The sequence below is a fragment of the Calliphora vicina genome, chromosome 3 (assembly GCF_958450345.1).
Source record: "Calliphora vicina chromosome 3, idCalVici1.1, whole genome shotgun sequence".
Classification (NCBI taxonomy): Eukaryota; Metazoa; Arthropoda; class Insecta; order Diptera; family Calliphoridae; genus Calliphora; species Calliphora vicina.
The window spans coordinates 15,592,601-15,610,900 of NC_088782.1; the positions used below are offsets into that span (position 1 = coordinate 15,592,601).

Genomic DNA, 18,300 nt, shown 5'->3' on the forward strand with positions numbered 1-18,300 from the left:
GAAATGAAGAAATTAATATTAACATTAAAAAGATGTGAAAGATGAAGGGTGGCTACTTATATTGTGAGATATTGCAACACTGGTGTAGACAACATAAATATGACATTAGCATGACATCCCCTCTTTCTAGTTCTCACATAGATTTGTCTCGTGTGGACAACTCTTGACGATGTTATGTTTTTATTCGAACAACGTTATGGTCGGGGACATTGTGGTGTCGGTTATGACTTCTCTCCCTTTATATCTCTGAGCTTTCTCAGAGATCAGTTCGTTCTTTTCACTATTCCTTATTTTTTCTAAACGACCAACCTACGTCAAACTTCCAACCCTATCAATTTTTTTGCAGATCACAGCAATATTTGCCACTCCTATTCATTCAGTTATAGACCACGCCTCTCCAAGATTGCCTTAATCGGGACCTTGTGAAAATCTCTGAATGGGGTCGTGCAAATAGGGTCGCTGCTTTCAATGCTCGTGTTGCATGTTGACACAAAAACGAACGACAGACCATGTCGCTTCATCTGTATGTATGGGTGGTGTAAATATTGTGGAATCAGACGCTCTTGATGATCTGGGCTTGAGAATACAAAGTGATGTCCGCTGGTCTAAACATATTTTTCAAGTGACAAAAGTGTCTCGGTTTTCTGAAACGGTGTAGGAATTACTTTACTCCATTCTATCCGACCGAAAATGGAATACAACTCCCATGTATGGGCCGGTGCTTCAAAATCAATTTTGGATCTTTTCGAACGCGTACAGGAGAGTGTGAAGGTGATCATTGGTAACAGTAGGGTATCCAACTCTATTGATTCGCTAGAGCTGCGTTTCACTGTTCTATCGTCACTACAATGGAATGTGTTCTGATCAAATTAGGGAACTTGTTCCTGATACCCCCAAATTTTTACGTAATAAACATTTTTCATCAAGAATACATCCCTTTGTGGTCGATTGGAAAAATTCGTTCTTTAGCCTTACTCTTCGTATGTGGAACAAACTTCCCGCGGAAGTATTTCCTGTCATCTTCAAAGTAGGAAAGTTCAAAATGTCCACAAACACTACTCCCTCTTTCCTCCTCCCTTAATCTATTTTCCTAGTTCCAACACAATGCTTTACATGAGTAGGGGTCAGATCCTGAGTGCTGGTCCAAGAAGAAGAAAAAAAATTTACTACCTTCAAAAGTGTAAAACAATAAATGGCCCAACTTCGATGATTTGATAAAAAACCAATGCATTTGGGCCAAAAAAAGTTCCTTTTAATCACGACAAAGCACACATATTCAGTTTCCATGACAAAAATCAATGAATTAGGCAACGAATTGCTCCCTCATCCGTCCTATTCTTCAAATTTAGCCCCCAGTGACTATTTTTTGTTTTCAAACATGAAGAAAAGGCTAGGCGGAAAGAGATTAACCTTCAACGATGACACAAATAGCTATTTTTTAAAAAAAAAATGCTAAAAAAGCCAAAGAAAATTGGAAGTCTCAGACAGTCCATTAATGGTAGTGAAAATTCAAAAAAAAGTATCTTCTGATATTTTTTATTTTAGCTTTTTATGAACTCTTTAACTAATTCGTTTGAAAATCTTAGATTTATTTGAATTTTTTTTCAAAATCACCAACATTTTAAATCTTAAACACCGAAAATTATTTGCAATTAACTTAACTTCAAAGTTACCACTTCTCTTATCGATTATTACCCCATAACAAAAAATTTGTTACAACTCCAAAATAATAAAAAAAAAAACTGTCTTATCATCTTAAATGACACACTTGGCAATACAAACGGTCTCTAAAATAAATCCATTCAAAAAATGTGTTAAAATAATATTTCAAAATTTGTTTGCCTTTTTTTTTACCCATTTTATTTAAAGTTTGTTGTTTGTTTTCCCCGTCATAGATAAATCAATTTAGTTGCTGCTGTTGTTGTAGGAAAGAGGGAGGTGTTTATAAAACAAATAAAACAAACGTTTAAATGTGGAATCAAAATATTTTGTTAAATGTTTGGAAATTGCATTTTAGATTGTGTTGGCTCGCACTATACAAAAAACATATAGCGTCAAATGAAAAAAAAAATGTCAGAGAAAAATATGTCATACCATTGAGACAACAACAATAACAACGACAAAAAAACAATGAATTGCAGCATGTCAAATCACATACAAAAACCCAGCGAGTACAACATACCAGCCAAACATACGAAGTACATTCGTACAAAGTACAACAACAATGAATGTTTGCAAATACTACAATGAATACACTACACTACTGCATTCACACAGCCATACATTCATGCAGATATGATATGTGAACTGTACAGTTATAAAAAAAATTAAATAAACATTGAGTAAGAGATTTAAGTGTAAGACAAAGTGTTTACAGATGTGTTTCTATCAATAATTGTAAAAATATTTAAAATCTAACCACTTTGATTGATTGAAATCAAGGCGAATTCATATAAGTTGTCCTCATCCCTACAACAAGTACAACAATACAAAAACAACATACATTTTGTTTCTGTTTTTTATCCAATCTGTCAAAAAACACAAGTAAGGCGAATTCAATATTGGAGTGGAATTTAGCAACAAATAAGTGTAATATATATTTTTTTTGCTTCATTTCATGTGCAGGATGTTAAAATATTCGATGATGAGTTCAAACGCGTGGAGAGACAGAAGAAATTGAATATATAAAGACAGAAAATAGTCAAAATTAAAAACAAACAAATACAAACACACACATATATATGGCGCGCACCAACACAAACATAAATTTTGACAGTTCGGATAAAACAGCTGATGATCAGCTGGGCTAATGAGAACACCTTATATGAATTCGCCTTGATTGAAATGCAAAACATTTTTCGAAATCGATACATTAGTGTTTGCTTGAAACGTTCAACCATTATTTTGGCTGCTAAATTTCACTTAGTTCTGAAACTCTTCTCTAGTTCCTGTCTTCTTTTATAATTGAAAAATGTTTTTAATAATTTCCCCAATTCTGGAAAATGTTTGGTACCGATTTTGTTGTTTCTGTACCATTATATACCGTTTAAGGTAACTATCTTCAGAGGAAATAAAATGGTCTTTCGACAATGTAGAATCTGGGGGTGTCTTATCTTCACTTCTGTAGAATTTGGCCATAAAATGTCCGCTTAGTAAGTTGGATTCAATGAGGTGTCGTCTATGCGGACGATGTAACCGCAATAGTTGCAGGAATGGCAAGGGCAATTTTCCTAGGACAATTATTGCATCTTCGCTCTAAAACGACCCGAGTCTCACTCGGCCAAAGGTTATAAACTCAGCGACAGCTGTAACAATCGGAAGTTTTTTCACAGGGAACAGCAGAGCTGTTACAACAACGGCAATGTTTGACATGACTGTATGAAAGCCATAGGCATGAGATGTCGTATTAGACCAGGAATGTGAACTGGCTATTTGATGCGTTTACTTGAGCGATATTATTCTCTGAAGTCTCTATCTTGTGGAAACCACATGACAGGGCCTCAAATTTTGAGAAGTTATTAAGAAGAATGGCGCATGAAGCCTGCATATGACTTCAACGAGATCGCTTTTTACACTACTGAACTGGATCCCAGTGGATCTTAGGGCCAGGAAATTGGCATTAATCACAGCCTTTAGGTTTAATGTGATCGGTGCATGGATGGTATCGTCAGGTCAGGTTAGTATTATTGGAAGTATACACAATCTTCCGGATCATATTGATTGTTAAACTCCTAGGTTCGTTTTCTCGAGAAAATTTGGTTTTTAATTCCGAAACACACGGGTTGGGATTTGTGAGTCTCTCACCTGATGCGATGAGCCTCTGCATTTACACGGATTGCTCTAACAGAGGGGTGTCCACATCCAGGAATTTGTGATAGGGATTTCTATAAAAACAGCAGCCAACCGGCTTAGATTGTCGGGTAGAGATATTCGTATATATACTGATAGCCAAGTTGCGATAAAATCCCATAGAGTCTGGTCTAGGATTGCCGGGTGTCCTTGAATGGGAGAGCCAAACATTCATACACAAAGAATACAGTGGTGTCACGAGATAGATCATAAATTAGGTATCAAAATTATTATATCTTTCTCTTTTTCCATGAGAGCTGCTCTAGGAAACTGATTTTGGCATTTTTGATGATGACTTGACGAAAAGAGACGCTATGAAGCTCGATTGTGTTATAGACTTCCTATGTGGCATTCACTTCGAAGACCTTCTCGAATTTTAGCCCGATAAGCATCTAGTATGAATCCACAAGGTAGTCGGCGGGCGATCTGATGCTCGCCTTAAGATCTGAGGGCTAATTCTCACATTCGTAATCGAAATAAATTTTGGATGCTTCTAGTTTTTTAGTAAAACTCGCTCGTTATCGAATGCCGTCAATATAATTTCTATACATTTTATTCGATATGGAATAAGGGAATCCCAAAAATAACAAATCTCGCTCGTTCCAATAAGTATTCGCTCGTATAAGAATGTGAGAATTAGCCCCCCGGAGAAGAACCTTCTGCAAATTATGATTGGAGTGACACTGCTAGAGAAGCCAATAACAGAATGCAATGTTTCAGTGGGATAGAAGGATGACGGAAGAAGAAGGATGAAGTGACATTATGTTGTCTAAGATTAAGTAACATATCAGTGATCCTTACTAAGAGTTCGCTCAAATAAGGTGGGGGAAATGTCTTGGATTATAACGCTCACTACCGAGTGTCACTTGTGATTACCAGACACTGTAAATATGGCAATGCATGAGACTTGGTTTACCGAATAATGACTTCTTAAGGAGCTGTCATAATGAAGAAAAAGAAGTGACTATTTTTCACTTTCTCTGTCAATGTCTAGGACAAGAAGACCTCAAATCATTCAAATGACTTGAATTTCTAAACTTTTTGTTTGATATTTACTGCAAGTTTAGGAACACTACTTTAATATACTTATTTATTAGGAATAAGAACAGGTTACTGGAAACGAATATGTAAATCGCGTCTCTTGGTGTTCTCAAATCCCTCGAATGACTGGAATTTCTAAACTTTCTTTTACACTACTATCTATGTTCTAAAAATTAATGTTCCCTTCTCTATCTTTTTCTTCTCTTTTTCGTGCTCGAGTTGGTTTGTTCGGTTCACAAGTGGTGATTTTGACAAGGAAGACTAAGACGCCCAGGCCAGACACAAAATTTGAAGATTAAGAATTGGAGGCATTACTACATGAATATTGTTGTCAAACTCAACAAGAGCTTGCAAAATCATTTGAGAGCTACTCAATTTCAAAACGTTTGCCAACAGCAGGATTCATCCAAAAGCAGGTAAATTAAGTATCATACGATTTGAAGACGAGAGACCTTGAAAGACGAGTTTGCATGTCCGAAATGATGTTTGAACGTTATGAAAGAAAAAAAAGAAAGAAAAAGATGCTGAAATCTGGCCAGACCATCACAGGAAACCTGTACCGAACGCAACTGAGAGAGCATTGGCCGAAAAACGTCCAGAATATGCGGCCAGGCATGAGACAGTAATATTCCATCAAGACAACACTCAGCCGCATGTTGCAATGTCTGTTAAAAAGTATTTATAATGAAGAGGTTGAGAAGTTTTGCCCCACCCGGTTTATAGTCCAGACCTTGCACCGACCGACTACTATTTGCTTCGATCGAAGCAGAACGCTCTCTCTGGGATACGCTTCATATTGGAACAGAGTATCCGATATTAACTTGATTCGTTATTGACTTCAAGTTAATATAATTGAGATTTAAATTGGCTTGATTTTAATTATTTCCACATTTAAGTTAAAAACAAAATCTAATTTTGTTTGAACACCGTATAAAAACTTTTAATATGCAGTGTAGAAATACAAATCCATACAAAATGGAATGTGTATTTACTTGTTCGTTTGGTTCTCTGTACGGCGGTATGTTTTGGGAAAATATTGTTTGATGTGTGATGAGACTCTTGATTTTTAGTTGACGTTCATTTGTATTTATTTAAAATGAATAGAGGGTAATTTAGGTGATGGCCAATATAATGTTTAAATTAAATAAGAGTTAATTTATTTTACAACAGAAAGAAGAAGAAGAAAAAAAACAGCAGTAAATACCACTTAAAGCAACTGTGGTGGGTACACTGAGCAGAATAATGGCCACAAAACAAAATTGTAAAATTTAGGTAAATACGATTTTTACACAATAAATATTTGATTTAATGAAATTATGGTTTAAATTTCAATAATTTTAAACAATTACTTATATGAATATGAATAGAAAATGTTATTTGTGCATTAAAAAGTTTCCATTTCAAAGAAAGAGAAAACAAATTGAATTTATTTGAACTTTCAATTGGATTCATTTCCCAGCAGCATCTCTAGAGTTTAAAACATGATAGCTTGTGTTACTGGTTATCGAAAATGAACATTAAAACACTAATGTTTATAAAAATAGGTATCCCCTAGTTTTAAAATTTACAAAATAAGGACTAAGGAAGGAAATTTATTCTAGATTTAGTGTATTTTGTATTCTATCCACAACTGCCAGCATTCCAATTCCCCTACGCACTTAACGTTTTTACTAATCTCCAGCTATGTAACGTGTGCCTCGAATAGAAAAATAAAAATGCTTGAATTTTGCTTTGTTTTGCCTTTACTTTTTGCTGCGATTTAAATCCAAGACGGAAATTGCATTGCTTTACCAGAGATTTGCCTCTATTCTATTTCCAATTCCATTGAAATTGATGTTTAATACCATTTAAGCTTGTTCTTCAAACCAATCCTCTTCTATTCCTCCCTCATCGTCTTCATCTTACACTACTTTGGCTTTATTCTTTGGATGATTGGATGCTGGTTGGCTGGTTGGCTGCTTGAATATTTCATTTCATTTTTTGCTATTGCTGCTTGCAGAGAAAGAAACATTATAATTGCATAAAGTTGCACAAGTGTAGTAGTAGGCGTTTGGTTATGTTCCAAGCATTCCAAGAAAAAGGGGTTTTTGTGCATGTGTCTGAGCATTATTATTGAGAGTTTTGTTTTTAGTTTTATTTTCTTTTGTATTTTTTTTAATGGGTTTTTAAGGTTTTAGCCATTGCACAAGCCATTATTGTTATTTTTATTTTTTTTTTCTTAATTTTTCTTATTTTCTGTACGTTTTTTTTTTTGCAATATAAATTGTGTTTCTATGGTTTTAACGAGGTAAAGTCTTGTTTTCTTAATTTCTTTATTTTCTAATATTGTTTGTTCTAGTTTCTGCGCAAATGTTTTTTTAATATTAGGTTTTCTTGTTTGTCGTCGTTGGCTTTGCCTTTAGACTTTAAGTTGGGAATCTTGTAGGTTTTTGTAGACAACACTACCACCCCTGCTCACCTTTGGGGGTACATATAGGATTACTGTTGCCTGTATAACTTCTAGATATTTCCTCTGTAGGACTAGCTATATCCATCTGTGTGTGTAAATCACGCTCTTGGCCAACGTAGCAGAGCATTATAAACAAATTTTTTCCAGAATGTTTGTCATTCTTTTAGGCAGCTTGGTATTGAAAATCAGCAAAATCGGTTCAGTAAAAGAAAAGTTATAAACCAAAATTTCACACAACCCCGAATATATTTTAGCTTTTGCGAAAATAAAAATTCAATATTTATAGTGTTTATAATTGTTGTTGTAGTTCTACAAATGAACAAATGATATTTTAAAATGGTACTGGAATCTGGAATCGAAGACAGTCAGACTTAAGATATATGGCTCTTGCTGAGGCCTGACGGAAGTTCTTAAGCGAATATCTTGCCTACCCAAATTCGTAGAGTCCCCTCTGAACTCAGCGTTCGTACGATTAAAGTGACTAACCATTCAATCGCACAAGCTGATCATCGAAGAGCGGGGATTATCTTTTCATCATTTCGTTGAAAGAATCATCATTTCAAAACAAGATCCGATGTCGAAGAGATTTCAGGGTGGCCTGACTGTCCGTGTAAATCCGAATATTCTTTACAGTAAAACCTCATTGAGTTCGGAGCACTTTACAACCGGATGAATATTACACTGGTTAAGAGACACGCTTTCCTAAATACCCCCCGCCCCTAATATTTTTGAAGATCTTAAATGAGTTTCCATAGATATTTTGTATCTATCGTCGTGTTGTGAAATAGAAAAAAGGAAGGTCTGAGTGTGCAAAATAGTCAATGCTGTCCGGGAGTCCACCGAGACAGTCCAATATGACTAAAGTTTCTCCTAGAGATCTACGTTTGAAGCTATATTTGAATTCAATAAATATCTATGTGGAAGCTTAATTAAGATGAATTAAAGATCCACGATTGAAGTTGAAATTTGATATTTTAAGGATCCACGATTGAAGCTGAAATTGGATTCAATAAAGATACAGGATTGAAGATGAAATTTGATTCAATAAAGATCCATGATTGTAGCTGAGATTGGATTCAATAAAGATCCTCAATTGAAGCTGAAATTGGATTCAATAAAGATACAGGATTGAAGCTAAATTGGCTTCAATAAAAATTCACGAGTGAAGCTGAAATTGGATTCAATAAAGATCCACAATTGAAGCTGAGATTGGATTCAATAAAGATTCACGAGTGAAGATGAAATTTGATTCAATAAAGATCCACTATTGAAGCTGAAATTGGATTCAATAAATATCCACGATTGAAGCTGAGATCGGATTCAATAAAGGTACAGGATTGAAGCTGAAATTGGATTCAATAAAGAACCACGATTGAAGCTGAAATTGGATTCAAAAACGTTCTACGATTGAAGCTGAAATTGGCTTCAATAAAGATCCACGATTGAAGCCAATTGGATTCAATAGATTCCCGATTGAAGCTGAAATTGGATTCAATAAACATCCACGATTGAAGCTGAAATTGGATTCAATAAAGATCCACGATTGAAGCTGAAATTGGATTCAATAATGATCCACGATTGAAGCTGAAATTGGATTCAATAAAGGTACAGGATTGAAGCTGAAATTGGATTCAATAAAGGTACAGGATTGAAGCTGAAATTGGATTCAATAAAGTTTCACGATTGAAGCTGAAATTGGATTCAATAATGATCCACGATTGAAGCTGAAATTGGATTCAGTAATGATCAGCGATTGAAGCTGAAATTGGATTCAATAAAGATCCACGATTGAAGCTGAAATTGGATTCAATAAAGGTACAGGATTGAAGCTGAAATTGGTTTCAATAAAGATCCACGATTGAAGCTGAAATTGGATTCAGTAATGATCCGCGATTGAAGCTGAAATTGGATTCAATAAAGGTACAGGATTGAAGCTGAAATTGGATTCAATAAAGATTCACGATTGAAGCTGAAATTGGTTTCAATAAAGATCCACGATTGAAGCTGTAATTGGTTTCAATAAAGATCCACGATTGAAGCTGAAATTGGATTCCCTGAAGATTCACGATTGAAGCTGAAATTGGATTTTGTAGGAATCTAAGGATCCACATCTAAATCATAAATTTGATGCTCTTAACATCTTCGATTGAAGCTGAAATCCTATTCTGTAAAAAGCTATGATTGAAGCTGAAATTGAATTCTGTAAAGACTGACGAATAAAGCTAATATTGGATTCTGTAAACATCTACTATAGATTAGAGCAACTTTCTTAGTCATAAGATAAACGGGATGAGAGTTCAGCATGACACATAGCGATCAAAAGTAAGATCCTATTAAAGGTCCTACATGCGTCACTCTAAAGAGTCGACTGTGAAGATCTTAAAGGGAGATTGTATCCCCCCAGTGATAGACACTTTACAAAAAATTGTCTGGGTGTGCAATAGTCATTACTGTCCGGGAGCACATCGAGATATGGTCGAAGTTACTTCGGTTTCATACGCCAACTTTATCGATCTTTAACAAAATATTATTTCACTTACCTAAAATCCAAACTTAAATTCCTCTGATGCGTTGAAGCTCGTTTCGGCGGATTGCTGCCATTTCCAGAAACACCTGCACCATTCATGCCACTGCCCGGTGTACCGGCTGCTAAACTCAAATTTGGACGACCATGAACCGAGGGCATTGAATGATTGATGAAACGACTCAAACTCAGACGTGGCTTTGAGTAGCGTGTATGTTTGGGTGTTGTGGCAGCCGAATTGATGGGAGTACCACCCATACTCTGGGTGTTGGGAGGCAAGGAAGCCAAACTACTGCTACTATTTGGCATTATGATGGGCAATGTAACGTTTGATGATTTGAGAAATGCGGGCACATACTCGGATGACGTTGTCGATGATTGTGAACTGCGACGCGTTACCATAGTGGGCGATGAGGGCTGTGAATAATCGTTGCTGCTGACATCACAACCGGTGGTGGATGAACAGGAGCTGGGACCGGAATTGCAAAGAGCCAGAGAGGTATTCGAATTGGAAGAAACAGATATTGAGGAGGAGGATGATAACAATGAGGGGGAGGATGTATTACTATTCAGACTCAAATTCAGACTTTTGGCGGGACTTGGTAAGGTGGCTGATGTTGTAGTGCTTGGCGACAACTGTTGTGAGCTGTTGGCGGCAGCTGCTGCCGCCGCTGTGGGCGCTATGGGACTGTGGACCACCGTGCTGTTGCTTTGATCGCTGGAACTACTGCTGGTGGTGCTAGTGCAAGCGGTTATAGAATGTTCGGATTCATCATCGTCCACTTCCTGCAAGTGTGCTGTGGGACTGCTGGTCAAACTGTGTTGACCATTCGTTATGGAGGCATAATCGTCCAACGAGTCCTGACAATTGCCATTTTCTGTTTGTGCGGCCGGCACACCAGCCGCCATGAGATTTTTGCCACCATTCATATTACAATCGGCCAAGGAGGACTCCAGGGAGGTGGGTGTCAAACGCACTGTTTGTAAAGGAACATGATCGACCACATCGACACCCTGCACCCCAGCTACCGGTCTAAAATTAAGCATATCTGTTTCCATCAAATCATCTGCACCCACTATGGGCGACAGCAATTTGGTGGCTGTATCGATTTCCCGTATATGCCTCAGATACTGATAGCTATTGTCCTGGGCATTAATGGCCTTCTTTTTGGAGGAGGAGGTGGTCAGTGTATTGGCAATCATGCTTAAATTATTGTGTTTACTATCGTGGCAGCCATTATTAGAGCCCGCCGTGTTGTTGGCCTGTTGGCTGGAATTCTTTTTGGCCTTAAATGCAGATATAACGGAATTCATGTTGTTTTGAGTATATTAAAAGATTTAGTTGGATTTTTGTGTAAGAGCGACGAGACAGGGACAGAAATTATGAGTATTTCTTGTAATTTATCTTTATTCTTGCAAATAGCTGGTTGCTGCTTTCTTAATGTTTTGATTTTATGTTTTGATGAGAGGAAGCAAAGTGTGTTTTGAGAGAGAGAGTTACTTGGAGAGTCTTAAGCCATTTTTAAGAGAAACACAACCTTTACATCTACAATTTAAATTTAATTGTTCGCCTTTAGACATTTTTTTCTTTGCCCTTAAAAATCAGGACATTTTGCTCAAGAATTTCTTAGAAATGTTAATGTTGTGACTTATTTAAAGAAGTCATAAACTCTGCAAAGAGCTGTAAAGGCAGAGAGGGTTCATGATGGCAAACTGTAAAGAGAGAAATAAAAATTTTAATTTAATTTAGTATCTCCTTATAAGGTTATTTATTTAAGAAAAAATCGTTAATCTTTTCAATTATTTAACAAACCTACACACAAATGATTGTTTTAATAAAACCTAATAGACAGGCATGAAATCCCTACCTTATAAGGTGGGGATTAGTGTAATAACTAGACACCAAGCGCCAGTTGTTTTTTTTTTATTATCAAAGACATATTGTTTTTCTTTAAATTAAATATTTACAAGTGATGTGATTTCCATTGGTGAGTAATTAAATGTTATTAATTAGTTTACTAATGTTTTTTTTTGTTGTTTAAAGTGTCCTTGTCAAATTTGTTATATTTATAAGCAGGTTTATAGAAAGTTTTGTTTTACTACAATAGATAAGATTATTTATGTCATTTATTTACTTATTTATTTTGTTTATAGATTCTAGCTATAACTGACAAAAAGTTGTTATAATAAATTTTAAAAATATAAAAAATATGATTAATAACACTGTGCTACAACGAAAAAATGATTTCGATTTATTTTCTTGGAAAAGTTTCTCTTTTCTGACCAATTTTTTTTAAAAAAAAACAATTAAGATGCAATATTCGGCTGTGCCTTCACCAAATTAAACTTTAAAATAAAATTTTTAAATATTTTTAGGTAAAAAAAATCTAAAATTTTTTTTTTTTCCAAATTACTTTTAATTTTTTTTTGTTTTCATTATTGAAAAAAAAAAATCAATAACAAAAAAAATTTTTTTTGGTTAAAAAATATTTTTCCCGATTTTGATCCATTGTAAGTCCACATAACTATAGACTTATATACATCGTTGCAATGTACTTTGAAATATCTATCATTAGATATCCATATTGTCTTTATTAATGACTTAGTAATTCAGATATAGATCAAAAATAGGTCAAAAATCGAGGTTGTCCAGGTTTTTTCCTTATACATATGTCAGCCTTTTGTGGGCCTATTGTCTCGATTTTAAGCGTATTGTTGAATTTCCCGGCCCTTAACAAAAAATGGGCAACACTGCTCGTGTCAACAAGCTTCTGTCAGTTGAGTCCTGTCAACATTTGAACAAGTTTATGTTTGTCAGCCATTGATAGCAGACTATCTTGTGACTTGAGGAGAAATGGGAAAAAAGCTCATTAACCAAGGCTAAGCAATATCAATTTCACTGGTAACAAGTTTTTTAATTTTTTTAAATATTTAGCGAAAAAAAATGTTTGGTGAAAAAAAAAATTCGGGTTAAAAAATATTTTTCGATTTTGACCTATTGTAGGCACAATTTACTGTGGTCTTATATACGTCGTTGCAAAGGTCTTTGAAATATCTATCATTAGATATCCATATTGTCTATATTAATGACTTACTAATCCAGATATAGGTCAAAAATCTAGGTTGTCCTGGATTTTTCCTTATATCTCAGCCATTTGTGGACCGATTTTCTCGATTTTAAATAGCAACCAAGCCGGAAAAATTGATGTATGAATCGTGTATGTAAGTTATTTGGGGGCTTTGGAAAGTTGATTTCAACAGACAGACAGGCATGGCTTTATCGACTCCGCTATCTATAAGGATCCAGAATATATATACTTTATAGGGTCGGAAAATTATATTGTGGAAATTACAAACGGAATGACAAACTTCTATATACAGCCTTCTCAGGAAGGTGAAGGGTATAAAAAAAGTGGAATCGTCACATGCGGGAAGTTCCAAATCATTGGCAGCTACTCAAGTAGCAATTTTAAAACGTTTGCGAGTAGCTGGATTTATCCAGAAGCAGAGAAATTGGGTACCATACGAATTGAAGCTGGGAGACTTTGAAAGACGATTTTGCATGGCTGAAAGGCTGCTAGAACGCTATAAAAGAAAATCGTTTTTGCATCGAATCATTACTTGCGATGAAAAATGGATCCATTACGATAACCCGAAGCGTATGAGATCGTATGTGAAGCCGGGACAACCAGCCGAATTGACACCAAAGCCAAATATCCATGGTGCTAAGGTAATTCTCTATATTTGGTGCCAGCAAAAGGGTTGTATCTATTATGAGCTGTTGAAATCTGACCAGACCATCACAGGGAACCTGTCCCGAACGAAACTGATTCGTTTGAAGCGAGTATTTGCCGAAAAACGCAAAGTATATGAAGTCGTAATATTCCATTATGACCAGACCAACTACTATTTGTTTCCATCGAGCAGAACGATCTCTCTTTGGGATACGCTTCACTTTGGAACAGAGTATTCGAAATTGGCTTAATTCATTCTTGGCCTTGACAAAACTCTATTTAGAAAAAGGAGATTGAAAAGCCTTTTAGTCCAGACCTTGTCCCGTCCGACTAATATTTGTTTCGATCGAAGCAGATCGCTCTCTCTGGGATACGGTTCACTTCAAAACAGAGTATTCGATATTGGCTTGATTCGTTCTTGGCCTCAAAAGATGAACAGTTTGGCTTAGAATCCATATGTTGCCAGAAAGATCGGAAAAGATGGCCAATAGTTTGAATAAATTTTGTATATTGTACAAATGTTTCAAAATAAAAGCATTTTTAAGTCATACACCAATAAATTTCCTCGAAATCATTCATTGAAAAAGTATTTTAGACACTTAGCAGACGGTAATAGATTTTCTAACCCGCTACAGGCTTCTTCAGTTTGTAAGAACTCTGTAAAAATATTTGTGTTTTCTATAGAAAATCTTCAGAATAACAGTTTTTTCTATTGAAAAACTTGAGTATAACAGCTTTTTTTTATAGAGAAACTGATTCTAACAGTCTTGAGTGTAACAGTATTTTTCTATAGAGAAACTGAGTATAACAGTATTTTCTATTGAAAAACTTGAGTATAACAGCTTTTTTTAAAGAAAAACTTGAGTATAACAGTTTTTTCTATTGAAAAACTTGAGTATAACAGCTTTTTTTTATAGAGAAACTTGAGTATAACAGTTTTTTTCTATAGAGAAACTGATTCTAACAGTCTTGAGTGTAACAGTATTTTTCTATAGAGAAACTGAGTATAACAGTTTTTTCTATTGAAAAACTTGAGTATAACAGCTTTTTTTAAAGAAAAACTAGAGTATAACAGTTTTTTCTATTGAAAAACTTGATTATAACAGCTTTTTTTTATAGATAAACTTGAGTATAACAGTTTTTTTCTACGGAATAACTTGAGTATAAAAGATTTTCTATAGAGAAACTTAAGTATAACAGTTTTGTTCTATAGAAAAACTAAGTATAACAGATTTTTTCAATAGAAAAACTTGAGTATAACAGTTTTTTCTATAGAGAAACTTGAGTATACATTTTTGTTAAAATGTATAAAATTTTTGAAAAACTGAGTATAACATATTTTTTCAATAGAAAAACATGAGAATACAAAATTTTCTTTAGAGAAACTTGAGTATAACAGTTTTGTTCTATAGAAAAACTGAGTATAAAAGTTTTTTCTATTGAAAAACTTGAGTATAACAGTTTTTTATATAGAAAAATTTGAGTATAACAGTTTTTTCTATTGAAAAACTTGAGTATAACAGTTTTTATTTATATAAAACAGATTCTTCCATCAATTTCAGATCGGTCTCCAAGCGGGTGCAGTCTGCTCAGTTTCTGAATTACTTTTTTAAAGTATTCTTGAGTAATTACAAATAAATTAATAATAAATATAACTGAACTATTAAAGAGTTATTGAAACAATCATCCTAATAAATCTATCTATCATTCACTCATTTAATTTAGACATTCTTCAAAAGCAACATTTACTCGTATTTGGTTAATTTATTTAGGTGGGTTTTATTTATTATTTTTTTGCTACAACTGACTAATCAACAGGCTGCGTGTTAAAATGTGGTTAAAATGAAAAGTATATAATTTATATAGTTTTGTGTATAAAGAATATTTGTTGTTAGTGGAGATTTGGCCACACAGAGATATAAATTAAGAAGAAAAAAAAAAAAAAGATTTTAAAAATTCACACGTGCTAGAGAGATTAAAATAATATTAAACTTATTTCAAAGTGCGTAGTGAACAGGCACAGTAGGGCGGAATTGTTTAGAAACATATCAATTTTAAGCTTGTGTTGAAATATCTATAAAACAGAAGTTTAAGTTTGAATATAACTTAAACCCAGTTTAAACATTAGTAGCTTAACTAGAGCTTTATTTTATAAAGACAAATATTATAGTTTTCTTAGCATTTTCTCAATTAGCTCCACTGTAGTATGCAAAAATATCCAGCTGTGTTAATATTTTATTTAGTTACAAAATGCGATATATTTTCCCCAACATTTTCAGGTATAAAAATATATATTTAACCCCACAATTTGAACCATAACATCAGCATGAACTTTGGCTAAATTATTAAATACTACTGACTGAATCAACACAAAAATAAACGGAATTGATATCATTTCCCCAGTAAAAACATACAAAACCTCTAAAAAAAAATAAATAAAATTGTTTTAAAGTTTGTGTATCTTTTCTACTTGGGTGTTTTTTTTTACTGAATTCTCGTTTTTTTATTTAGAAATTTTTGTGTTAAACAAAAATTGTAGTCACTTCAAGGTTAGATTTTCATCATCATCATCATGAAAATGTGTGAGAGGAGAAGAGCACTGTGCCGGGTATTCAATTTTGCACTTAAATTAATTGAAAACTTGTATCATCGTCCACAATTTTTGTACTCGTACCCATTATTACTCTGTACATACATATGTACTACAGTGAGCAAATATTTAGTATTAGATGTTCTAATGTTGTTTCTAAGCGTTTTGTCTTTTTATACCCTTCAGCTTCGTGAGAAGGGTATATATAAGTTTGTCATTCCGTTTGTAATTTCTACATTTTTCATTTCCGACCCTATAAAGTATATATATTCTGGATCCTTATAGATAGCGGAGTCGATTAAGCCATGTCCGTCTGTCTGTCTGTCTGTCTGTCCGTCTGTCTGTCTGTCTGTCTGTCTGTTGAAATCAATTTTCTGAAGGCCCCAGATATCTCCGGGATCCAAATCTTCAACAATTCTGTCAGACATACTTTCGAGAATTTTGCTATTTAAAATCAGCAAAATCCGTCCATAAATAACGGAGATATGAGCAAAAATCCGAGACAACCTCTGAAAATTTCATCAAAAAACACAATGTATTGCATGCTTTGACAAAAAACAACAAAACGTATGTTTGGATGTTTTGTGTATTTTGTTTTTTTTTGTGTTTTGTTTCTTTTGGCGTTGTTGTTGTTTTTTATACAACTAAACGGTTGTTTGGTTGTGTGTTGGTTTTTTTTTTTACAAAAAAGCAACAAAACGTAGGCTTGGATGTGCAGGCTTTGCGTATTTTGTTTTTTTTTTTGTGTTTTGTTTCTTTTGGCGTTGTTGTTGTTTTTTAAACAATTAAACGTATGTTTGGATGTGTATTGGTTTCATTGGCTTGCGTATTTTGTTTTTTCTTTTGGTGTTTTGTTTCGTTTGGCGTTGTTGTTTTTTGTGTTCTTGATAAATTTAGGATGCTGTACGCTGAAAGTGGGCAATGTACATACATATATACTAATTATAAAAAATAATAATGCATCCACAACAAAGGTGAAGGGTATATAAGATTCGGCATAGCCGAATATAGCACTCTTACTTGTTTTTACTCACTTCATTTGTTTGTTTAAATAGCGCATTTAATAAAAAAAGCATGTTTGCTCTTGGATTAGGTCATGAACTTCTAACATAACTAGCACGAACAGGCAGGAATTCACTAACTCTGGTGACATGTTAGAGATAGAGAGACGGACAGCTAGGGTGGAAAGGTTAAGTGTAGTTGTAGGAGTATAACAGTATAGTTTGGCATTTAGAAAAGTATTTCCGTTTCCAGTGAGTAATACACAGCCCTGATTATTTTATTGTCTGGTTTGTTTGCTTACACATTATTATATTGTGCTATTTTTGTTACTATTTAGATTAAACATAATTGCAAAAACTCAATTTATAAACTATTTGAAACGTCACAACAATGTGTCGTGTCAATGAACGTAGAGATTGTGTGAGAAATATTATTTATTTAGAATACTCAGCATTTTATTAATTGTATTTACTTCCTTATGAAAATTTATCAATAGATTGTTATTTAGACTCAAGTTCAATTATTTGTAATATGCAATTCAAAGAATTCATGGAAAAAGTATTTTAGACACTTAGCAAACGGTAAAATATTTTCTAACCCACTACAGGCATCTTCAGTTTGTAAGAACTCTATACAAATATTTGTGTATAACTGTTTTTTCTATAGAAAAAAACTGGTATAGCTGTTTTTTCTATAGAAAAATGGGTTTATAACAGTTTTCTTTATAGAAGAAATTTTGTATAACAGTTTTTTCTACAGATATAGATATAGAAATTTATGTATAATAGATTTTTCTATAAAAATTGTTGTATAAAGCTTTTTTCTGTAGAAACATTTGTGTATAAAAGTGTATAGTTGTTTTTTCTATAGAAAAACATCAGTATAACAGTTTTTTTCTATAGAGAAACATGAGTATAACAATTTTTTCTATAGAAAAACTTGAGTATAACAGTTTTTTCTATAGAAAAACTTGAGTATAACAGTTTTTTCTATTGAAAATCATGAGTATAACAGTTTTTTCTATTGACAAACTGGAGTATAACTGGAGTGTTCTATAGAAAAACTGAATATAACACACTTTTTCAATAGAAAACTTGAGTATATCAGTTTT

General features: G+C 33.9%; 1 protein-coding gene across 1 annotated transcript in view; it reads right to left on the minus strand.

Annotated features, from left to right (window-relative positions):
• The window catches only part of fwd (phosphatidylinositol 4-kinase beta fwd), a 162,966-nt gene that overhangs the window by 58,202 nt on the left and 86,464 nt on the right, over window positions 1–18,300 (minus strand). Inside the window, exon 2 of the mRNA XM_065504576.1 lies at window positions 9,880–11,576. Within this exon, the coding sequence (XP_065360648.1) occupies window positions 9,880–11,177 (1,298 nt within the window). The 5' untranslated portion in view covers window positions 11,178–11,576. The remainder of the gene's footprint in view (window positions 1–9,879; window positions 11,577–18,300) is intronic.